This window comes from Pecten maximus, chromosome 13 (assembly GCF_902652985.1).
Source record: "Pecten maximus chromosome 13, xPecMax1.1, whole genome shotgun sequence".
Taxonomy (NCBI): Eukaryota; Metazoa; Mollusca; class Bivalvia; order Pectinida; family Pectinidae; genus Pecten; species Pecten maximus.
Window position 1 is genome coordinate 34,767,494 of NC_047027.1, and position 26,885 is coordinate 34,794,378.

Genomic DNA, 26,885 nt, shown 5'->3' on the forward strand with positions numbered 1-26,885 from the left:
CTCTGTTCCTATCTAGACTCGACTTTCATATCTCTGTTCCTATCTAGACTTGATTTTCATATCTCTGTTCCTATCTAGACTTGATTTTCATATCTCTGTTCCTATCTAGACTCGACTTTCATATCTCTGTTCCTATCTAGACTCGACTTTCATATCTCTGTTCCTATCTAGACTCGACTTTCATATCTCTGTTCCTATCTAGACTTGATTTTCATATCTCTGTTCCTATCAAGACTCGATTTTCATATCTTTGTATCATAAACAGGTTTAATATCAACTGAGTACAGGTCTGTTTGAGTAATTATCAACAGGTTTCCACAGTAACAAGAAACTGGTATCATACAGCTACATATCAACATGCATAATAAATAAACAAAGAAAAATGCACATATAATGATAAGTGGTGGATGATACAAGATCGACAATGCATGTTCCATGGGGGCCACTCCTTAATGTCTGCTCAACTCAACATTTAGTAAACAACAAAAATTAACGAAAGTAAATCCCAAAAATGTTAAATGGGACCATCAGAAGGAACCATTGTTTTTTTGGTTTTTTTAATTTCCAGTTTTTCAAAAAAAATAAATAAATAAATAAACAAATAAAGGAAAAAAAAAAAAAAAAGCTGAGCAGGCATAAAGTGGTCCTATGTGTTTGGATGATCAATGATGGAGTCTACTCTGAGAGCAGTCTTCTGATTGGTCAAACTGGACAGAACTAAATTCCTGTTTAATTAGTTTAACCTGATATGTATGATTTTCATGCAGATTTGATTGTTGAGACTAAAGAAATACTTTATATATGTTTAGAGCTGCTGTACATGACAACAGTATAGGCTGCACAGTGTGCCAGGGGAGATAACCCCTGCCACATGTTTCTGGTGATGATCCTGAATTTTGTATATTGGTTTTTTAATGTTGTGATTTTTAATATTAGCATATGAAACATATGTTTCATTTCTTGTGTTCCTTGATAACAACCTCCATTTAATAATATAAGAATCACAATAAGATTGAGAGCGTTATATTTCATGACTTGGTGCTAATAATAGTTTCCAATCCCAAATTAAAATTATTTAACATGTACGTAATTCCTAAACATTTCCCCGTTTACTGCTGAAAATTCACTTTCTTGTTGATAAATTTTCTTTTAAGATAAGACAATACAGCTCAAATTTGACAAAAACAATCTTATTTAATTTACCGTATAATTAGCATTAACGCAATTGATTTGAATAATTAGCATTAACGCAATTGATTTGAAACAATGTCATTCAGACAGTGAAAAGCATCATTTGGTGTATACACCTCAACACAACATTTTGCCATCCCAAACCTTCAAACAACTATCTATCAATATCATGTAGCTTCCGGTGATCAAACTGCAATAGTTTGTATGTACAAAATGTCTTGTTGGTTCCAGATTTTCATTTGTTGTCGGTCAATAAACGGTATGTGATGTGTCCTTTCAGTCATCATTAAGAACACCTGTCAGTCAGGTCATTAGTACAAAGTCTGGTCATTAGTACAAAGTCAGGTCATTCCAAGGAGACATCAGCTGACATAAAAATCTACATCAGTATTTTTTTCCCCCTTTTTTTTAAAAAAAAAAAAAAAAACATTCACAAAAATCAGACATACAGAAATTGTGTCTTCATTTGTTGAACCCAGAAAATAAACTCAAAATTCTGAAAATTGACAATACATACATTTCACAACACATCCACAGCTTCAATAGCACATGTACACAAACATTTTGCACATCAATGATCAAAATTCCTGGTAGAAGAAACCAGGTCTTACCCTCCAGTGCAGATTGTGCCATCTCTGAGTGGTGGGTAGTAAGAATGTATACAGATTAGTTACTAACACACACATAACCACTCCTTGGGGAGAACTTCGCAGGATAACTGCCGGAAAACTTCTTTTACAATGTCCAAGGAATACAACTATTTAATATTTTTGAAAATGGAATGGTTTAGGGCAATAATACGGAAGATAACTCTTTTTGCCAGTGACATGGGAGATAACTCTTTTTGCCAATGACATGGGAGATAACTCTTTTGACAATGGTATGGGAGATAACTCTTTTTGATAATGGCATGGGAGATAACTCTTTTTGCCAATGACATGGGAGATAACTCTTTGACAATGGCATGGGTGATTTTTGGCATTGAAAATAACTCTTTAAGTGGAAATAACTCTTATCGGGGAGATTATTAATACTCAGTACATAGCATGGTACCTCCTACTTCAAAACAGGAATTTTTTAATTTTTATTTTACTGATTTACATTTTTTTTGAGATAAACATTCATACTGTATTATTTCTGTAATATTCTTTTCTTGGGACACAACAACTAGACATTCACTATTGCTGACAACAGACAACTCAATTGTAGGATTCTGTGGATTTGTACAGTAAAGGGAATATTTGTTTGCATTAGGAACAAAACCATCTGGAAATGAGGGAGATTAATATTGTAGGATTTCAAGTAACATTACATGTTTATGGAGTTATTTGATATTGTAGAGAAAGGGGGAATTGGTATCAAACTTCAGACAAGCAGCCTGATCATCAGTCAACACTGGCTTTCCAAAGGGGAGGTAATGCTCAACATTCAGTCATTCGAGCCAACATGCAGTCAACATTCTCGCTAACTACGAAAGCATTACGCAAAACCGTAGTCCCGCGAAACATTCCCAAAAATAAATGTCCAACTATGCCTGTTGTTACTTACTGCTCTCAGAAGCTTCTATAGCACCCTTCTCTAATGGGCCTGCTATTGGGAAAGGGAGATAACTCATTACACAAAGGGGAATAACTCCTATAGACAACATAGCTGTGGATGTATGTATTTTAAATAGCATATTGATCAAGCACCTAAACATTGCAGCAAATATACTGTATGATAATTAACCCATCATTTATAATTTCCAATAAAAGTACTTTTAGAGGTAAAAATCTGTACAATAACAGACCAATAACTCAAATTTTATAAATATTGTTACTCAGTCTACATTTTCCTTATTTATATAATTCAAAACTCCCGATATGATTTTTTAGCTAGAAAATATACCAAATTTTATATTTATCATATGTGACACCGCTTGTTTTTAATTATCTTTATCTTACAAACAGAATTCATATTTACAAAAATATCCTGATTTGATATCAACATATCTAACAAATGTCTACATAAAAATCCTGATTTAAAGTAAACAGAGCTGCCTCAAAGAAAATGATGCATACATCAGAAAATACAGAAAAGATAAGGGATTAAATTTTTTAGCTTATTGATCCATGCAATTTTTAACCAGATTTTAAGAAAGAAAACCATTTCCCAAACTTGCATAAAAAATAATAATTGTGATTAATAAATAATTATTTTTATAATCATCTTTAATGGAATCTGAAGGAATTCTTACTGGGAGATACAGTGGTTTATTTGATGGATTAAACTTTCTACCATACGGACATATAGACATGAAATGGGCCTATATTGTGAAAGACAGTTATTGTCCTTGTCAACATAGCTTTCCTGACCACCAGAGGGTACTGCAATGTCTTTTATAAATTTTATAAATATAATTATATATAATTTTCTTTCAGGAGGAAAATTCATCACAAAGCAATCAAGTCCTTGAATATGTCAATATCAGAATATAGTCAAACCTAATGTGTCTTAAGAAAGTTGGGCCATGAATAATAATGTCAGTTGTACAAAGAAAGACATTTCAATTTTCTCAGAATATTTTATTACTAGACAGGAATATTAGTCCATCTATTTAGATAATTATAATCTTCTCTAGTTTTTATCATCAAATTATTTCCACCATCACTTAATTATAAATCAGGGAAGTTTATCTATCGTGTTATTTGTAGAGCTTCATATACTTCTTCTGAATCAAAATTAATTAACAAAGGACACATACCTCAAAAAAATATTCCAGAATTTTTTTTTATTAAGACAAGGCAGTCATTCATTGAAATATTTGTTTACGTGTATTTTGATATGAAGTCACCTGGTAATGAAATGATAACTACGGAAAAAAAAAACTGAAACAGTGAAGTGTGCATGAAACTTTTGTGTCTGTGAGTTGGTCACCATATCATTATCATGCACAGCTTAGAACAATACAAGGGAGAAAACTCTACCAATTACTGGGAACAACTTATGGTGCATCTTTCCAGAGGAATACTAAGGGAAATAACTCTAATCTAGGAATAACAGTAGGTTGTGATAACCCCAGGTAAGATATACCTGTATAATGTCCCGGTCATTAAGTTGGTGGGATAAAATGTTACTTTTTCCCTACAGTTAAACCTCTAATAACAAAAATCTTTTCTTCTCTTTTTTTTCTTTTAATTTTTTTACTTAATGGATCACATTTGTAAATGGCTGGTATTTCAATTTTATAACATAAGAAAATTTGAGGAATTGATACCAGATAGTGTTCAATGTTTAAACTGTTTAGGATGAAAATTGATATAACAGTTTTTAAATAAATGAAGAATAATGACAATGCAAATGCAAATTAAATTCCTCTGTTATTAAGTGTTTTTGATTTTACTTCCAGACAAGGACATTGTTCCTTGTAACTAACAAACGAGATGTAAACTAGATCCCTTGACAAGACTTACTTCATGTTTATGATGAAAAGTTAAAAACTAATACAAATTCCAAGACCAAAGCTATTTTGGTGGCTCATTTATGACAATTTTTCCTCTAAATGACAAGGTTTATTACGGGGCCCATTGCAAGGCAAATCAGGGCCACAGATAGCAGGCAAAATAAATCAGAATTTAAAGGATGAAGCAAATTACAGGGTAATTCATCTGTACAGAAATCTTACCAGGTGGGTCGGTGACTGACTGGTCTGGAAACCACAATGAGGTCACATTAAGGTCAAGGACATATTCTAGATCATGCCCTACGGACCTACGAAATGGTATTCCGTTTTCATGCAATAGTGAGTGGACATTCTACAGAATGCTTTTTATGTTTTTTGTGAGTTCTTGTTCTCATAAAACCTTATTCCGTTGTTAATACACTCCCCACCTTCAGGGAAAAATCTTCTGTTATAATGTTTAAAAACAAAAAAAACAAAAAAAAAAACAGTATCATAGTATCAAAATAATTTCTATCATTAAACCTAATTCCATTGTAAATACACTTCCCACCCTAAGGGAAAAAACGTTGTTATAATGTTCAAAAAGAGAATATATCATGATATCAAAATAATTTCTAAGAGCCACTGCATTTTCACCTTTTCAAATTTGCATATCTTAAGACCAAATACAGTATTAAAGCTCATTCTAGATTAACCTTTACCTTTAATATATTCAGAAGAAAGAGAATAGTAAAAAAAAATAAATCTATTTAAATTATTTTTATCTTTTCTAATTAATTTGATTTCATCCTCAGGTTCCATTTTAAAGGAGTAACTTAAACTATCTTTCTTCATATAATGTATACAGTGGAGTGACTCCCAGCATGAAATATCCATATTTTTCATTTTGCATTTTGTTTAGGTCACATCACAGGGCTGGGATTGCTGGGATCAGGTGACGTTCCGAAGTGTGTGGCTCAACGCTCCCTACCTGTGTCTGTTTGTGTGAGAACCAGGACAGTCAGTACTGTCGTGGTTGAGTCCCTGGGCAAAACACTTTACCCTAATTGCTCTGGACGGTATAAAACAGGACTCCCATTTGTTTTTCAGTGAGGTAGTCACCAACTACTACAAGTACACCCTTCCTAAAGATGACCCTGGCTGTTCATGAGGCCATACATCCAGCAAACAAACAAACCTCTTAAAGCGACTAATCCAATAACTATAGATTTCACACACATTAAATAGTAATTTCCTGATATAACTCGTGAAATGGGTACACGATATAGTGATGCCCCCCCCCCCCCCCCAGCCTATATCGTAAAGAAATATTCTATATTCAGAAGTTTTCAAACGCTTTTTACCTAGGTTGATGTTTGTAAGGAAGGCTCAATAAACAGAGAAAGCTAATGGTGTTGTCACATTGACTGCGAGTGACTAGTCAACACAGCATTCTGCTTACGAGCGATCACATAAAATATGCATTCTTGTAAGTAGGACCTACCAAATTGTAATTTTATTGTTTTGCTATGATCGGAGTATTTACAAAACAAGACAATGGCACAATCAATTTTCCTAATTAAGGGGAATTCTTATTTGTATGATATACCTTGGAAAAATATTATGCTTAATTTTTTGTAACACAGAATTTTACAGTTCTAGTTGCTTTAATAATCTTGAACTAGGTTATAAATAATTAAATTAGTCGCTTTAATAATCTTTAACTAGGTTATAAATCTAGTCGCTTTAATGATTTTGAACTAGGCTATAAATCATTATTTATCTCATTAAGCTGATTTCATTTTGTAGGGGAAATCATTAAATATCTTTTCTAGACCATGAGACCGATTCTTCCTTATCAGATTTAGAAACATGAAACAGTTCTATCTTTCACCAAATACAGAATTACACTAGACAGACTGATCTCGATCTCTACAACAGTTTAAATTACTCCATAGTGATTACCCCACACAGACCGTAGAATTACACTAGACAGACTGATCTCGATCTCTACAAGTTTAAATTACACCGTAGTGAATTCCACAAACAGACCGTAGAATTACCCTGGAAAGACTGGTCTCAATCCCCAGTATGTCAGTACAAAATGATTTGCAAAGCTCTAAAATGCTGCCTCATAAACAAGAGATAATCAATGGATGAAAACGTCAACCTATTGAACATCAAATTATCACTCTCAAAGCTTAAAACAGCTGTTTAAAGAAACTGAATGCAGAATTTTCACGTCAGTGCACACAAAATGCTGTCAGAATAAAAACGTTTTCCGCTTTGTTTTTACTTCCTGTCTCCAGGTTAAGTTTGTCTCGGTCTCATATTTTTACACAAAATCACACAAACGCCACAAATTCAAAATCTCCAATCTCACTCTTCAAACACCTGAACACTTTAATCAAACATACAGCCATATTAGTAGGTTCAGGAAGACATTTATTCCAGTCAAAGTTCCCCAGATAAATTTTATTTCCGTCAAGTAATATTTTAAAATACTCCCACATTTATTGTTCATATTGAGAGATTTTTTTTTAATTTCAGAAACTTTCACTTACATGTACCATATATACTCATTATATCTTATTTGTCCACCCGACAATTAACACACAACGGAGGAGTGATCTTGAAGTCACATGTTCATTTTTACCGCAGAAGTTTGTGTGGCATTTCGCACCTCAGAAACGTAGTCTTGCCTGGGACAAAGTCTATGTGTGCTGTGTGCAGCATTTCGCACCTCAAATACACTTCCTAAACGTAGTCTTGCTTGGGACAAAGTCTATGTGTGCTGTGTGTGGGCAGCATTGATGTTTAAAATCACATAATGATTCTAACCAAGGATGCATCAATAACGTCATTGAAATAAAACCAGACACAAGCAGAGTGCAGGGTACTTACCATTTGACATGCGGAAGATAAAGGCTCTGGGTTCCGACGTTCCCTTGAGGTTGACAGCCGTTACCTCGACTTCGTAGTAGGAGGATGGGTTAAGGTCTTCAAGCAATTTTGTAGATGATCCTCCGCGTGGCTTGGGCGCCACCTCAAACCATCCTGTCACTGGTTGGTTACGCTGGTATTTATTATCCACAGTTTTTTCGTCTAGTACAGAAACCTGTTATTTGCAAAAATCATTTTTCAATTTTTTATGACATTTTTCATATTCAAGTTTGTCGAGGGTTTCATGAGAAATCCGCTTGGGACGGATTCGTGCATGCACAGACAAAGTGACTAAAATTTACCTCTTTTTACTACATGATCAGTTTAATAAACGACAGAATGGCGAACATTTATAAAGATATTTTCGCAAAATAAACTAGCACTGACCTGGCGGTACCGGATGTTGAAATTGAGGATGGGTGCGCCGCCTGTCTTTGGTAGAGACCATTGCAGAAGGTATTTGGTAGATTGGTCACTGAAGGTCTTTGACATGATTTCAGCTGGATAAGGTTTTCCTGTTCAACAAAACAAGCAGTCGTGAGTCTTGTCCTGTTCTGACAATTTTGATATACAATCCCACATACCCAAACTTTCAAATGTAAGAATGTTCCCCAACAGAAAAGTTAATATACCTGATGTTTTAGAATCATCTATCCTGAACAAAGATCTGCAAAACTGAACTTATTAGGTATCACTAGCACTGTTATCAAAAATTGCATTTAGAAACCTTTATTTATTTTACAACTGTTTCAAAATAATATATCAACCGATATATATGAAACTTGCTGGCTTGACGAAAGCCCGCGAGAGGTCTTACTGTGGGAGGAAACCGGGGTACCCAGGGAAAAGCAATGTGGCCAGGCAGGTGACCCCATACCATTCAACGCCTAATCAGGGAATCTAACCATGGTTGCCGAAGTTAGAGTGTGTTACCACTGTGCCACCCGGCCACCCAACCATTATCAACCATTCAGTACATAATCTTTGTCAAAGAGTAATACAGGGAGGTACAATATTGTTACCACTGTTATAAAGTAGATGATTCATTTGTTAGGTGAGAATTCATACTTACTCATGGCTAATGTGGTGACAGAAACAGGTTCTGCAAGACTCCTGCCAGCCTCACTCTTTGCGTAGAAATGGAATGTGTAGGCTGTGCTCACCTTCAGATTTTCAATCTCCACAATGGTTGGGCCGTTTCGATCTGTAACGAGAAGTATACACTAAGTTAGGGAAGACCTAGGTAATTTTCTGTTGTTGAATACTACCATACCACATATGACTTAGGGAAGACGTAGATAATTCTCCGTTACTGGTAGCTACCGTACCAAATTACTGGCTTGATTTATCTGAAGTTGGATGCATGTCTCTTATCAGGATTATCTCCCCTTGCATTCTACAACAAATCATATTATAAACTATGTAGTGTAAGGGTAAATAAAGATAGAGTTGTCTCCCTTACCTAAATCTACTTCAGTAACATTTCCAGTGCCATATTCGACCACAACATCTGTTGGTGGAGGTCCGTTGGTTACCGAGGCAACCTGGACACTGAAACGAGCAGTGGTGGGGGTCAGCTCCAGCTGGGATACCTTGTTCAGGACAGGTACACCTGTAAATAGGGAAAGTCTCAAAATGTAAAATACAGATACACATGTAAATAGGGAACATCTCAAAATGTAAAATACAGGTACACATGTAAATAGGGAACATCTCAAAATGTAAAATACAGGTACACCTGTAAAAAGGGAACATCTCAAAATGTAAAATACAAGTACACCTGTAAATAGGGAACATCTCAAAATGTAAAATACAGGTACACCTGTAAATAGGGAACATCTCAAAATGTAAAATACAGGTACACCTGTAAATAGGGAACATCTCAAAATGTAAAATACAGGTACACCTGTAAAAAGGGAACATCTCAAAATGTAAAATACAGGTACACCTGTAAATAGGGAAAGTCTCAAAATGTAAAATACAGGTACACCTGTAAATAGGGAACATCTCAAAATGTAAAATACAGGTACACCTGTAAATAGGGAACATCTCAAAATGTAAAATAAAAACACAATGTCTCAAACATCATGGTTATCAATTATCGATGCACAAAAATATTTCTAAAGATATTGATGATTTATGAAATATTTTTTGTTTAATTATAACACCTGTTCTTGCCAGAAAATACATTTTTTTTATTGAACTGAATAGAAAAGTATCTTATAATAAGTGGATGCAAAGTGTGGCATGATCCCCTGCAAACAATAACTTATATTGGATGTGCAATCCTTAGCTGAATCTTAACTTTGTCTATAATGTCAGTAAACATCACACTTACTGGATTTGAGGAGGGAGATGTTTTTGTAGCTAACACCCATATCATTAGTAGCCTCACAGGTGTAAGAGGTGTAGACCTCGTTCTCATTCCCAAAATCTACTCGGATCATCAGTAGTCCTTCACGAGTTATGGCGTCCAGCTGTCGGTCAGTCTGGTCGAAGTAACTCTGGCCCTGTTGAATCATGACATCATCCCGAAACCAGCGGATTGAGGGAAGGGGCTCGCCATGGGTTACACAACGCAGCACACCTGTCTGTCCGGCCCATGTGTAGTTGTGTTCCTTCTGGTCCTTGGCAAACACAGGCTGATCTGTAACAGATGATGAGGTCACAATAAATCAGAAAGGTAAGCTATGGTCAGTCAACCAATAACAGCACAATTCTGTTCAGAAAAGTACACTCTGGTCAATATGGTAAACAATCCAACCAATAACAGCAAAATTCTGTGCAAAAATGGCTGTACTTGACCTTTGGCAATATGATATGGATTAATTCAACAGTTTTAAGCATTTTAAACATACTTTAACGGTTTTTTATTCAAAACCTGGAGGCTCGAAAGCATATAATGCATGTGTTTTTTTTCATTTAGTGCATATTTGTCGAATATTCTGGCTGTTTGGTCCTTTTAAATCAATAATGTCTGCCAATGACCTTTAACCTGACCTTCAACATCTACACTTACATCTGACGGTGAGGAAGCTCTCTCCTTCGGCTGTCCCCGATTTTCCACCATCTGCGTGACATTCATACATGCCAGCATCTTCTGGTACCAAGTTGTTTATGGTGAGTTCTGACTGACGCTCATTGCGTTCCGCAAAGTCGGTTTCCTGTACACTTGTTTTCACCGACACCATGTCACCAGAGTTGCCCTCCACCTTGACAAACAAAACAAATCCTGATTACAAAGCTAAGTTTTTCAATAAGTCTGCAGTCTTCCATCATTGTGCCATTATTTAATCCGTTCAAACTCAAAAAAGTGACATTGGACTACTGTTCATGTACATATTTTAGCGGCAATCTTAAATATTTTAGCACTTTTTGCTCTTGAAGCATTAATCTAAATCATGAGTGTGCTGATTACATGATCTATATGCTATTCTTACAGAAAATACAAAAATGTGCTAATTGTTCTCTGCGCTAATCTGTTGCAATTTGGAAATGCGCAGAAATTTGAGTACGCCAAAATTAATACGTTTGAAGCATATACTTACATCTTGATTGCCGGAGCTGAAGGAGATATCACCCTTTCGCCATGTGATAGAATTGAGAGGATCTCCACTGACCAAACAACGCAGCTTTACTGAAGTTCCTTCGTTGGCAGACTGGTTGAATAGTTCCCTGACGGAAGGCGGAACTGTGGAAAAACATCAATATTACTAGTTGTACTCCAATTGACGTTTACAGATTATTGAATTTCAGTCCTGTGTACTAAATGGGAAATTATGAAAGATGAACCAAAATTTTCTCTTTTTGGGAGTACAACATCTTGATTGGTTGATAAAACCACTTGTTCATTTGATTGGTTGATAAAACCACTTGTTCATTTGATTGGTTTATAAAAACCACTTGTTCATTTGATTGGTTTATAAAAACCACTTGTTCATTTGATTGGTTTATAAAAACCACTTGTTCATTTGATTGGTTGATAAAACCACTTGTTCATTTGATTGGTTTATAAAACTACTTGTTCATTTCATTGGTTGATAAAACCACCTGTACATTTGATTGGTTTATAAAACTACTTGTTCATTTGATTGGTTGATAAAACCACCTGTATATTTATTGGTTGATAAAAACCACCTGTATATTTGATTGGTTGATAAAACCACCTATACATTTATAATGTGACCTACTTAGAACGTCCAGCTCTGCTTCATTTGTCACTCGTCCAGCATCGTTAAAAGCCTCACAACGATAGATCCCTTCATCATCGATGATCACTTCGTTGATGATGAATGTTCCAACCACTTCGTCTATTGAGAATCTGTCACCGTCAACAAGGGCATTGGTTTGACCAAACTGTAACACAAGGCAGTAATCACAGATTTACAACATGTCACATGGATCTGTCTTTATGCTGAATTACATCGTTGTAAGTAGAAGCTTCTGATGGTAAATCTTACATCTGGTTTGTATGCACATTTTATAGGTTTAATGAACAACCAAAACAATTTTCGAACCGATAGCTACCTCATTTTACAATCTATATGATATATTATCCTCATTTTACAATCTATATGATATATAATCCTCATTCAAAGATCTATATGATATATAATCCTCATTTTACAATCTATATGATATATAATCCTCATTTTACAATCTATATGATATATAATCCTCATTTTACAATCTATATGATATATAATCCTCATTCAAAGATCTATATGATATATAATCCTCATTTTACAATCTATATGATATATAATCCTCATTTTAATATGATATATAATCCTCATTCAACAATCTAGATGATATATAATCCTCATTTAACAATCTATATGATATATAATCCTCATTCAACAATCTATATGATATATAATCCTCATTCAACAATCTATATGATATATAATCCTCATTTAACAATCTAGATAATATATAATCCTCATTTAACAATCTAGATGATATATAATCCTCATTTAACAATCTATATGATATATAATCCTCATTCAACAATCTATATGATATATAATCCTCATTTAACAATCTATATGATATATAATCCTCATTCAACAATCTATATGATATATAATCCTCATTTAACAATCTAGATGATATATAATCCTCATTCAAAGATCTAGATGATATATAATCCTCATTCAACAATATAGAAGATATATAATCCTCATTTAACAATCTAGATGATATATAATCCTCATTTAACAATCTATATGATATATAATCCTCATTTAACAATCTATATGATATATAATCCTCATTCAACAATCTAGAAGATATATAATCCTCATTTAACAATCTAGATGATATATAATCCTCATTTAACAATCTAGATGATATGTAAAAAGCTAAATCTTTGAAACATGCTGCCAGCATGCTGCTCCCCTTATATATACTAGGACAATTTTTCAGCATGATACCAGAATATGCTGCAGATGCAGTAGGAATGCTGCATTTTCATGCTACAAATCGGTTAGGAACCAGTCTAATTCTGGGGACATGTAAATTTTCTAGGCTTTGTTACCCTAAACCACCGATACCCGGGGCATGTGGGTAAAGTTTTCATGTTATACTTTAAAGTTGAAGTTTTTCTATATCCTACCTTGAACCATTGATACTTTGGCTCCGGGATTCCGGTGGCTCGACATTCCATCCTCATGGATGTCCCGGTGATAGTTTCCTGTCGTGACGGTGACTGGGTGATGACAGGTGGCACTGTTAATAAAGGGAGACAACCATATTACAGTCCAAGAAAAACGAAATTTAAGTGGCAAGGGAGCTTATTTGATAATTAGCAAAGGGAGACAACCAAATTACTGTCCCACAAAAGCGAAATTTAAGTGGCAAGGGAGCTTATTTGATAATTAGCAAAGGGAGACAACCAAATTACTGTCCCAAAAAAGCGAAATTTAAGTGACAATGGAGCTTATTTGATAATTAGCAAAAGACGACAACCAAATTACTGTCCCAAAAAAGCTAATTTTTAGTAGCCAGGGAGCTTATTTGATAATTAGCAAAGGGAGACAACCAAATTACTGTCCCAAAAAAATTTAAGTGGCAAGCTAAAGGAAGCTTATTTGATAATTCGAAAAATTTCCTTTTTAAAGTGACAGTGAAAAGGGACAATATTACATATGGAATATTATTTACATAAAGGGAGATAACAAGTTTAAACACAGGAGAGGTAGCGTAGATTCCATGTGATAATTACGGTGGTAGTACTGCTGGCATATAACTATGTCCAATTTTTGCTCACAGTGAGAACAACATGGTCACTTGGAAGAATTGTACTTTAATCAAATGCAAGATTTGTTTCAATCTCAACACTAATCAGGCCCTAGTTCTATCAATGTTCTTTAACTTAAAGAAATCCCTTAACTTTGAATTTCCCATAGAAAAGTATTACAGAATCTAAGTAAAGTTCCTTCAATAATGCTTTTTCCTTTAAAAATTCTATAATTTTTCTATTGACATATTAAAGATAAGAAGTTTCTTTGAGATGAGGAATGTTGATGAAACCTTGGCCTGTATGAGAAATTGAAACATTTGTTTTGGAAAATCCTGCAATATCTTTTTTCTGCAAATTTAGAGGCAGAAAAAATATTTGAAGATGGATTACAAAGTCATATTGTCAGCTATTTTCATTTATGCTAACTTATCAAAAGATACAGAGCATGCAGCAAGAAGGACGGATTATGTGACACAAAAGACTGATACCAACAGTGTATATATGTATTGTACCTACCCTTAACAAACACTGTGATGTAGATCTTCTTGAAGGTCGTAGAGGTCAGAATCATACAGGTGTACACACCACCATCAGCTGTTGTGATGTTGTCGATCTTCAGGCCCTGACTTGTCTGTTTCAAGTCTGAGGAACTATCTGAGAACATATGCAAATCACTGGTCATTGACTCAAAATACAATTCACAAACAAAAATCTTATTTTATTAAGCTTTTCACAATTGAAAGGTGGTATTACTACATTACTTACAAAATTGTGGATGAGGACATTTAGCATAACTTTCAAATGTGTAAAAAGCTGTCAAAAAGCAAAAAATACATCATATGTAATTCAAAACTTTAAAATTCTTATATTAACTTAAAAGTTAATTTGAATTTATTCTAAGTTGTAATTTTGGGAATTCAGAAGCTGATCCAACATGAGAATATCTGAAATGGTTACACACTCTCCTTAGGGGGAATATTGATTCTCACTTCATTCTGATTTTAATGGCGAGATAGAACACCTAAAAAACTCTTATCTTTAACAAAAAAGTGTATGAAAAATATACAAAAAAACTCTCATCTTTAACAAAATAGTGTATGAAAAATATACAAAAACTCTCATCTTTAACAAAATAGAGTCTGGAAAATATACAAAAACTCTCATCTTTAACAAAATAGTGTATGAAAAATATACAAAAACTCTCATCTTTAACAAAATACAGTCAAACCTGCTCTAACGGCCACCTTGAATAAGCGGCCACCTTGAATAAGCGGCCAGTCTGTGGTCCGCCGGATGGAAAACACTTTATAATGAACCTTGAATATGCAGTCACCTGTCTAATGCGGCAAACGGCCACAAAAATCTGCCCTCGGGCATTGTATCATCCTGTATTAAGCGACCATTTTGTCCTGAAGTGGACATCCGCGATGATCACATGACCAGGTATTTTTATCAAATTCATCAAAACTTTGATCTTTGTTGGTTTTCATTTCAAAATACACTGTACATGGTATATTGTTATCAATATCAATAAGCTGCATTACAATATGATACATTCAATAAACTGTTGAAAAAGAATTAGGCAACAGGCCGTTTCTGGCCAACCTGATTTAAGCAGCCACCTGTCTTAAGCAGCCAATATCTGTCGGTCCCTTGGGTGGCCGCTTAATACAGGTTTGACTGTAGTTTAGCAACATTCAAAAAAAAAAAAAAAAAAGCAACAACTCTCATCTTCCCATAAACAATGTCAGAAAAGTACACAAAAACTCATTTTACCAATGAAATGCAACATTCACAGTAATATTCTCTACAGGGAAATTACAACTTTTCTTATTTTTTAATGAATATGCATGGGCAATTAGAGCAAAGACTGAAAAAAAAAAATCCGTAATTGAGAATATGTCTGATAGGTATCGAAAGACCAAGAATGTAACATACTCTCTTAAATTTATAAATATATGATTATGATATCAATTTTATATCAGTGACGTTGCCTTAAAATATTTACCGTAGATCATTTTTCATGACATTTATCTTATATCTGAACATTATACAACAACGAAAAGCTAGGAGGTCTAGCGTCCACATAGATCTTAAAAATTTAGCTTTAGACAGATTTCAATTCCGTGAATACTGTCTGAATAGAAAAAGATTTGTTCATTATTACAATAGACTTGGTGAACTCAGATTACCAGTTAAATACAGTTACTGTACATCTAATGTGAAATTTCTTAACATATTCTACACACACTGAAATATTTCAAAATTTTTCCTTCATTTTTATAAATGCATAATATATTCTTACCATTGCAAAAAAATGCATATAATTCTAGATTTAAGGATTTTGCTAATTGGGATGTTGACATAGTACAGTGTTAAGCCAGGCATAGGGAAGTTTCGAAGGCCAGGCATAGGGAAGTTCCGAAAAATGCCTTTACCTTATACAACACCCACCAGGGTTACAACAGAGACTTTTAGATATACATGCTATATACTATAGGCAAAAAATAAAATTAAACTTATTCAACATTATATTTTTCAGAGTCTGCAGAGAAGATATTTTTGGCATTCTAAGGCGAAATGTAAACATTATAAAAGAAATGCCCGAAGGTTTTGTCTCCAGCATGTGACCACATTAACTCCAACTAACTAGTTGGCCAAAGTTTACGAGTCCTTACAATAAACTGAAACTGTCTAAGGGAAAACTGGATCAGGTGGATAGATCATCTACTGGTAATGATGGTGACTCAATTATCTACTGGTAATGAATGGTGACTGAATTATCTACTGGGAATAATCCTGGATAGATTATCAATTTGAAATGAAGGTGATTGGATTATCTACTGGAATAAAGGTGGCTGGATTATCTATCGAGAATGATGGTGACTGGATTATCAACTGGAAATGAAGTTGACTGGAGAATGATGGTGACTGGATTATCTACCGAGAATGATGGTGACTGGATTATCTACCGAGAATGATGGTGACTGGATTATCTACCGAGAATGATGGTGACTGGATTATCTACCGAGAATGATGGTGACTGGATTATCAACTTCAAATGAAGTTGACTGGATTATCTTCTGAGAACAAAGTTGACTGGATTATCAATTGGAAATGAAGTTGACTGGATTATCTACTGGAATAAAGTTGACTGGATTATCTACTGAGAACAAAGATGGCTGGATTGTCTATTGGGAATGATGGTGACTCAATTATCTACTGGAATAAAGTTGACTGGATTATATATCGAGAATGATGGAGATTCAATTATCTACTGGAAATGAAGTTGACTGGATTATCTACTGGAAATGAAGTTGACTGGATTATCTACTGGGAATGAAGTTGACTGGATTATCTACTGGGAATGAAGTTGACTGGATTATCTACTGAGAACAAAGATGGCTGGATTATCTACTGGAAATGAAGCTGACTGGATTATCCAGAGAATGACGGTGACATGATTATCTTCTGGTAATGGAAGTGGTTTAATTACCCATGCTCATCACATATATATCATATTCAAGTTACTGAGAAATTAACTACTTCTGATAAATCATGGTATGCAAGATAAATGAGTCTGAAATAAACCGTATCAATAGAGAGGCAGTTATCTCCCCTGGAAACAAACATAGATACCACCAACCAAAGTTAAAGCAAATGGACAATCATACTGTCGAGGAATATACAGGAACTATTAGCATCATCACATCAACATGCACAATGAGCAAGAGTTACGTCCCTTTGTATCACAGTGAAGAGCAGCCCTAATCGGAAGCCAAACTAAAAGCAAATGTGCGTTGTTGATAAATCATACAGTAATAACTGAAATGAACAGTAGCTAAATGAGGCCAGGCGCTTGTCATGAACCATTTAGAATATGTAACAAAGGTCCTGATTGGTAGACACAGGGTAGACCCTGTTCACCCCTCCTGATAAAGTAAACCGTTCCACTCTTAAATGGTACAGGACGTACCACTGCAGTTTTTGAGGGGTGAACAGGTCAATTGACATCTGACCTGCTACATACCATTGTTTTCTGTGGAGTCGTCATCTGATTGGTTGATTGATGAAGGGAAATAGAGAACTAACCAATTAATATCTATGCAGGTGCCAATTTTCAAAAGACTGATTTTATATGTAAATTACAATTCCACAGCTGTCAAGTGATGAAGTCTGGAGATAATGAGTCCGTTATATTCGAACATCTCGAGTTTCAGATAAAACTACTTCTCTGGAATTTGCTAAATAAACTGAACATAAACTGGAATCTTCATTCCTAAACTGGAGACTTGACAAGTATGCAATTTAATTAAACATAGAATATACAGCACTATAAACAATACTCTCTGGTTAATGTACACCATGTTAATGAAAACTTTTACACGGATTGGTCTTAAACAGGACGAACGCCAAGCCTAAACAATTATCCATAATCCTGCATGTTCAGACGAGTCTTTGGCATCACTAATGAACTAAGGATCATGACTCTATCAATGGCTTCCTGTATGTCTGTTAGCTGATCTCTAACCAAGCTTAATAAAAGGTAAACCAGAAATTGGTCCAAGTCACTGAACCATGAAAACTAGGTCACATTAATATCCTTTCCTATGTGTTGTAATGTTGACCACAAAACTCCGAACAAAAATGTCACATCTTCATTAAAAATCAAAATTCAGCCAAAAATACCCTGATGCCACCAGTGCAAATCTTAATATTTTCACCTTACGAAATCCTCAATACTTTAAACATATACTTTAGCTCTTTCAAATTTTGGTGCAAAACCGATTTTAAAAGATTATTGCAGTAATAGGTTTGTGTAGCCACAATAGTTGCATATTGAGTTGTAATAATGATTTAGTGGTTCACGGTCAGCCCGAATAAGACTACTACAAAAATAAATATGGTTACAGTATTGAGTTTTGCCCTGTGGTACCTCACCATCTAATTGTTGTGAAAATTGTATATACATATCGATCGGTATTGAATTAATCTTAATACATAATGAAAATGAAAGTTTGTGTGACCTAGCTTACTGCATCAAAAATAAACCCAACAGGTTACCGTGACAACAATGATTGTTCCATGAAAGAATAATTACAGAATCCTTATATAAATGCAGAATGTGAAAACGAAATTTGAAATTTTACATCTGATGATTTCTAAAGCAGTTGAACTTTTGATTTTGACCCTTGACCTAATGAACTTACCAACAACCTTGCCATTGTTGTCATACCAAGAAATCATGAAGTCTGGGGAGTTCATTGAGCAGTTGACGACAGCGTTTTCCCCCTGTGTGAACGTCTGGTAGGTTTTTATACCGGTGGTGATAATTGGAGCTGTAATATAATACACAAAAAAATTTGACAAATGTTGAAATCTTATTTTCGACAGAAAACGTAAGATTTGAGCAAATATTGAATCATACTACCCTCTTCACATCTGTGTAATCAAATAACACTTTATATTACAATTTCATGACCATGTTGAGGAATACAGGCAATTAACACTGTAAGTAGCTTTTAGACATTAATGAATATCACAATATCAAACTATGTATTTCGGCCTTGACCAAAATCCATCATACTGGTCAAAAAAATTAAGCTATAATTAGTTGGTTGACATTTTAAAGATAAATGATATGTTACTTGAGACAGTCAGCGTGACAGTGGCTTCCTTTTCCTCGCCGCCGATGAACCCTTTACAGCGGTATACACCGGCCATATCCTTTGTGATGTTCTCTAACTGAGCCTGAAGGGTGGTAGGCACCGCCTGTGGTAGTAGTCGCATACTGTAAGGAAAGAATATCTTATTAGATACCTTATACAGAACCATCAAAACATTATTCTGTATATTAAAGTGTAACCATATCGGAATATCACCGACCCTAGAACATCCCCAACACAGATAGCACATATATATTGTACGGCGGATGGTCTCTTTGACCTATGACAATTATCCAATCGCTTCGTCATTTTCCTTTTCCAATTTCACAATATTTTACTAATTTACTATTTGAAAATCTGACCTTCTTATTTTACTAAATGACCTTTGGACAGTGACCTTTAATATATTTATTCATCAGTTGCATTCTTATAAATTTAAATGATTCATCATAATTCCTTCAAAATATGTACAGAACAATGTCAAGCAAATTTCAGAATGTTCATGTGACCTTGACCTTTGGTCAATAATGCTTAACTTTGCTTGATTAGATATCCTAACTCGTTTAATAATGGTATAATATAAAGTTTCCTATTTATAGAAACAAAAAGTTGACTATACTACTAGGGATGGAATTGGGGTCTTTGCGTCAATCCACATTTCTTAAGGGGTCAAAGGTGAAGGTTACTAGATACCATTCTATCAGAGTCAAGTTTTGGAAATTTTGAAACAAGTGTGAGTGACATATTGTGTTACTATATTTAGGATATCTGCATTTTTTATTTCTTCAAAAGGGCTTGGTGATGATGATTAAAATGAAAATTCTCTGTTAGTTACACAGTGGGACATATTTTCTAAGCAATGCATGTGTTAGCAAACAGCCCCTGGGCAGGGTTTACGTTAGTTTGTCAGCATTGTGAGTAAGAACACCATTACAGGTAGACACGTGTGTAAGGAACACCATTACAGGTACACACGTGTGTAAGGAACACCATTACAGGTACACACGTGTGTAAGGAACACCATTACAGGTAGACACACGTGTAAGGAACACCATTACAGGTAGACACGTGTGTAAGGAACACCATTACAGGTAGAAACGTGTGTTAACACCATTACAGGTAGACATGTGTGTAAGGAACACCATTACAGGTAGACACGTGTGTAAGGAACACCATTACAGGTAGACACACGTGTGTTAACACCATTACAGGTAGACACGTGTGTGTTAACACCATTACAGGTAGACAAGTGTGTAAGGAACACCATTACAGGTAGACACGTGTGTAAGGAACACCATTACAGGTAGACACACGTGTGTTAACACCATTACAGGTAGACACGTGTGTAAGGAACACCATTACAGGTAGACACGTGTGTAAGGAACACCATTACAGGTAGACACACGTGTGTTAACACCATTACAGGTAGACACATGTGTTAACACCATTACAGGTAGACACGTGTGTAAGGAACACCATTACAGGTAGACACGTGTGTAAGGAACACCATTACAGGTAGACACACGTGTGTTAACGCCATTACAGGTAGACACGTGTGTAAGGAACACCATTACAGGTAGACACGTGTGTAAGGAACACCATTACAGGTAGACACACATGTGTTAACACCATTACAGGTAGACACGTGTGTAAGGAACACCATTACAGGTAGACACACATGTGTTAACACCATTACAGGTAGACAGGTGTGTAAGGAACACCATTACAGGTAGACACGTGTGTAATGAACACCATTACAGGTAGACACACATGTGTTAACACCATTACAGGTAGACACGTGTGTAAGGAACACCATTACAGGTAGACATACGTGTGTTAACACCATTACAGGTAGACACGTGTGTTAACACCATTACAGGTAGACACGTGTGTAAGGAACACCATTACAGGTAGACACGTGTGTAAGGAACACCATTACAGGTAGACAAACGTGTGTTAACACCATTACAGGTAGACACGTGTGTAAGGAACACCATTACAGGTAGACACGTGTGTAAGGAACACCATTACAGGTAGACACACATGTGTTGACACCATTACAGGTAGACACGTGTGTAAGGAACACCATTACAGGTACACACGTGTGTAAGGAACACCATTACAGGTAGACACACATGTGTTGACACCATTACAGGTACACACATGTGTTAACAACATTACAGGTAGACACGTGTGTAAGGAACACCATTACAGGTCGACACGTGTGTAAGGAACACCATTACAGGTACACACGTGTGTAAGGAACACCATTTCAGGTAGACACGTGTGTAAGGAACACCATTACAGGTAGACACACGTGTGTTAACACCATTACATGTACACACGTGTGTATTACTCACTGTCTATTTGTTGGATCTGCAATGATCTCTCCATCACTGGGATTAAACCACTTGAGGTCCGGATCCTGGCCATCATCTGGACCTGTCGTTTTACAAGTTAACAAAGCATTTGCTGTTCCTTCCACCTGACGATCTGTCTGTCCATCAATGAAGATTTCCTGACATTGGCAATCTGAAACAAGGTTAAAACAAAAAATAAATACAATTCAGATCTCAGTTTATCAAAAAAAAAAATTTTATCTGATAGGCTTCATCAGTATTTGGATATTTTACAGTGTTTTCCTTCACCATATTTGAAAATTGTTGCCTGGTGTAAATTGGAAAAATAAGACCAAAATATATTTAATGGCAAGAAAAATACAAATGTCACATATCATATCACCACAATACATGTACAGTTATAATGTATCGGTTAATGTTTAGAACTTGATTCTCAGCAGGGTGGCAGAAGTTGATAAAGTAGCTCACAATTCAACGTTTCTAAACTTAAACACTTCAACTTTACGCTAGGGGAATGGGCTTATTTGTGGAAAAATATTGCATCCAGATCTTTCCGTAGAGAGCAATTTTCATTGACACTGATGATTACATGGAGGTCCGAGAACTCACCAATCAAAGAAAAAAAAAAAAAAACACAAAAATGTCAAACAAGGTTGTTATTTTCAAATGAGTAGCTCAACAATGTGCTGATGCAGTTTTTTATCTTTATTTTGATGAATTTGTTCATTATATCACTTTCCAGGTCTGCATTGTTTCTCAGAGACCGCATATTTATGATTAACTCTTTCAGTACCGTTGTCGACTATAGTCGACATAAAAATGTGCTCCCTCTTCCCATTTGTCGACTATATATACAACCATCTGATGCAATGACAAATAAAAGGTGGTCAAAACTTTTAAAACAAACATTTTTGTTGACAAATTTGGTTTTTATTTCGTTTGGGTTACATGTTTTTGCGTAAGAGCAATAGGTGATAATATCTCAAAATGTTGTTAATGTAAACAACATGGCGGCTTGCTACATTTGCATTTCAGATATCAGTGTATAGAACGTTTCAGAGTGTTCAGTCTGACATCTAGATCTTATTTAGTTAAATATTTCTTAATTATGTACAAAGATCACACTAACCTTTGTGTTTTATATGAAAAAAAACAACACACCAAAAATGCACATGTAGTCTGCCATTTTGTTTAAACTTCCGGGGGCGAGCCTAATAACTACTTCAGGTACGGAATCCGGAAAGAACACAAAGTACGGAAAGAGTTAAGCCAAACTCTGAGTATTCTGGAGTAGCATATCACATCACAGGGAAAACAAGCATGTTGGGTATTGCTAAAGCAATATTTGTACATGTCCCCTGGCCTACTGGCCCCAGCTAAAAAAAAGTTACAGTGACCTTGACCTTCACCCAAAAACCCTGAAACTCAAACTTTATCTGGAGCTATACTCATACTCAAGTAACATACCAACTTTCACCAACATACCTTGAAGCATGGGGCAGAAAAGTGCTGAAAACTGAGTGAACAGACTTAGACGGAGAAGAAAGAAAGAAAGAAAGAAAGAAAGACGGGAGGAAGCCTATAGTCTCCAAGGTTTCACAGGGGAGTAATAAACAAACAACTGATCAATTTCACCAACAAGATCACTAATTACATCTATGTGAAGATATGATCAAATCAACCGTAAAATGTACTCATATGATACAGATTCTAAAAGGAATAGGACTTTTCTTGTTGACTTTCGATCTGATTTCACTGGAAGTGTATGTATGATGAAAGCACTGGAGGACAGTACCTGTTAATTCAGGGTTGTTTTATATTTTTATGATGTAAATACGCGAGTATTACGCAGTGCTCCATTAGTGCTGTTTGTAGACTGTAATCTGCTGTGATCAGGCTGTAGGCTCAGTGCGACCTTACAAAGTCAACAGACCTTTACACTTCATATCATACAATGGGCCAACCCTAATACATCCCCATGGATCCAGAGTTTATTGTAGCAGAATGAGCTTTCATCCGACATTTTATTAATTGGTGTCAATACTAATCATCCTCTCTACTTTACATACAATTTATTATCAGTACACATGCACTCTTCAATCATTTCATTAATACATTTCAGCATTCTCTAACATGCTCTGATTACCACCCCTCTTTGGCCCACATTATCTCCCTTCTTTGGCCCTAATTACCTCCCTTCCCTGGGCAGTGGTGGCCGAGTGGTTAAAGTGTCCCGGCACTTAATCACTACTGGGTAGCCCTCCACATCTGGGTTGTGAGTTCGAAACCTACGCGGGGCAGTTGCCAGGTACTGACCGTAGGCCGGTGGTTTTTCTCCAGGTACTCCGGCTTTCCTCAACCTCCAAACCCTGGCGCGTCCTTAAATGACCTTGGCTGTTATAATAGGACGTTAAACAAACCAAACCAAACCCTTCCCTGGCTCCAATTATCTCCCTTTTCAAGACTTCATTGCACTGCCCAGATTACTTCTCATTTCTGATTGAATAAACCTTATAACTATAAGTTGGACGCATGTTTGTTTGTCCATTTCAGTTCCCATACATCAATCGCTATCTTTCCTTGCTGCAAAGTGCACTTAAAAACATGAGGTTTCAGTGTGCAGAACACTGGATGTGTACCATCATGCCCTCAATAAAAACACTTGTCAGAGATACGTTTACTCAACAGCTTGGAGTGATAGAGCCAGGTCAATAAGTAAACAACATACTACCAAGTCGAACTGCAGACAGATACACTACAGAGTCACACGAGTTCAATAAAACCTCGAGTACCCAGCTTCCGAAGCCAAGTGGCTATCATCAATCAGCAAAACAGCTGGGGCTATCATCGCATGTCGTCAACAGTGCATGTAACTAGAATTTAATTTAAAAGTCTAACAAACTGATCTGTATAAACATCAAAATTATTTTTAACTGTCTTTACCGTTCAGGTCCTTCAATGTAAACAACAACAACCATTAACAGAGTGTTTGATATCTCACAGTGATAATTGATACATGTTATCTCTAGCCCGTTAATGAATAGTCCAGAAATTTCAATTTTGAATTTTTGAAAAGTGTCGATAAAAATGGTACAATGCTATCAATAGATTTTTTTTTTATTACTTTTATAGATCCTATAGATTCTGCAAAAATAATTTATGAAAATACAAATTCAGCTTCATATATTCTTTTCTCATACATATATGCTGCCAATTAAATCTAATTTGACAGTATACTGGTTAGTTCTTTTTCAGAATAAAACAAAAACATTTCTAAATGTTTTTAGAAAGTATTTTGCATCTGTTAACAATAAGTTTATTGAAATATCCACTGAAAACACTTTATTGAAGGATTTGGGTAAAAAATTCAATAAGGCACGTTGGGCAATGTGACTTCTCTCGACTTTTCTAAATTTCAGTAAAACATGTAATATTTTCAAGGGGGCTAGGATTCAATTGAAAATACCATGTACATTTAAATCATTTAATTTTAAGGACAGATGGACTGATTTTCCCCGACATAAAATTAAGTGTTACATAGCTTATCTTTCAGTATTCAAAATATTTAGTAATGTTACGTGTTTGATACTCATAATTTTGTGTTTTTATAAAACCATTTTAAAGACTTAAATGGAGATGTATTTTGCAGTATAAATATACTCGAGTATAATGAATTTATTCTGTTCGTCAGACTTAAAGTGATACCAAATCCAAACCCTGGCCTGTAGTTGACCAACCAAAGTTGGATGAAGTCAGTATTTCAAACTTCCATGATAAACTAACTGCCTTGGGGGATTATTGTTAAAATGGCCTGGTATGGCAACATTTCAAACATGGTCAAACTGAAGGTAATTATCATGATTTGTTGACGCAATTAAATATAAAATTCAGGTACACTTTAGTTAGGAAATATCTTACCAATAACAAAACTGAAAAGAATACTCCACACGAATATATATATCCATCAAGGTGTGTAACTCTTCAATTAGAAGTTTGTCTGAATGAAGCTATAGCTATCCAACCCCTGCTCAGTGTGACTCGCAGTAACACCTGAGACTTCTCCCATGGGGTAGTAATGATAACAGAAATTGTCAGATGTAGTTACTAACCTGTCAGGTATATCACTAATTAGTCCTAATTGACAGCCAGACAGCCAACAAGGGAGATAATCCGAAATATCAAGGGGAGGTAACCCACATTTCATTAACAATACTAACATAATAGTTCTTATTTGTAACCAAAAGACAGATCTAGTGTAAGATCTATAGACTTGCTATTGTACCTGGTCATAACCTTCCTGTTATTGGTAATAAATAAGGGGACAAACCTTCAACTGAACTGTATTTGTACCGGGTTGGTTAATAAACAAATTAAATCAACAAATTATTCATAACAGCCAAGCGATGTTCATTCAATGGGAGCAGGCAGTTTCAAAACAATCAAAGAATGATATCTTACATCTTCTTTAACAAAACTCTGTCTTTGAACAACATTTTTATACATATGAAGAATAATCAACATTGGAATTTTATCTTATTTTTTTCCAAATTCAACAACGGATTTTTTTTTAATATCCTCCCCTCCTCCCCCATTATATAGATTTTTTTTTTTTTTTGTATTAAGATATACCAATATGACACTATCAATTCCTGTACTATATATTAATCGTCTCAGAAGCCAGGAGATAAACCTGTACCAATAAAGAAAGTCAATATAATCTGAATTGTTCAAATCTGAACTTAAACACAGAGCTCAAGATTAATGTCACTTCAACACTATCGGTACAGAGGCAGGATTTCAAATACAACTAGTAATTGAAATATATTGACCAACAATGAACAAAGGGAGGTAACCCCTGCAGGACTAGCATCATTATCATCACATGCAGACCTCCAGTCGGCAACTGTGTATGAAAGAGGTCAACAAAGTATACAGCTTATAAAAAGCTGTAATCGATACATATTGACAGGTAGCCCAGAAGTCATACTGTGAAGCATCGATGACTAACCTTTTACTACTACAAGATCACGGGTGAAATTAGTAATTACATAATTGATGTT

General features: G+C 35.2%; 1 protein-coding gene across 6 annotated transcripts in view; it reads right to left on the minus strand.

Moving 5' to 3' along the window:
• The window catches only part of LOC117341014 (neural cell adhesion molecule 2-like), a 104,900-nt gene that overhangs the window by 26,688 nt on the left and 51,327 nt on the right, over positions 1–26,885 (minus strand). For 2 of the 6 annotated variants that reach the window (XM_033902809.1, XM_033902812.1), the window contains exons 2-16: positions 21,826–21,997; positions 19,448–19,590; positions 19,010–19,138; positions 14,316–14,453; positions 13,173–13,285; positions 11,746–11,911; positions 11,104–11,246; positions 10,575–10,767; positions 9,894–10,202; positions 9,018–9,167; positions 8,628–8,759; positions 7,943–8,070; positions 7,517–7,730; positions 4,856–4,879; positions 2,740–2,781 (exon numbers count right to left, since the gene is read on the minus strand). In XM_033902809.1, the coding sequence (XP_033758700.1) occupies positions 2,740–2,781; positions 4,856–4,879; positions 7,517–7,730; positions 7,943–8,070; positions 8,628–8,759; positions 9,018–9,167; positions 9,894–10,202; positions 10,575–10,767; positions 11,104–11,246; positions 11,746–11,911; positions 13,173–13,285; positions 14,316–14,453; positions 19,010–19,138; positions 19,448–19,590; positions 21,826–21,997 (2,196 nt within the window). Of the gene's footprint in view, positions 1–1,802; positions 1,827–2,739; positions 2,782–4,855; positions 4,880–7,516; positions 7,731–7,942; positions 8,071–8,627; positions 8,760–9,017; positions 9,168–9,893; positions 10,203–10,574; positions 10,768–11,103; positions 11,247–11,745; positions 11,912–13,172; positions 13,286–14,315; positions 14,454–19,009; positions 19,139–19,447; positions 19,591–21,825; positions 21,998–26,885 lie in introns of all 6 variants that reach the window. The other 4 variants (XM_033902814.1, XM_033902813.1, XM_033902810.1 and 1 more) reach the window with 3 other exon arrangements.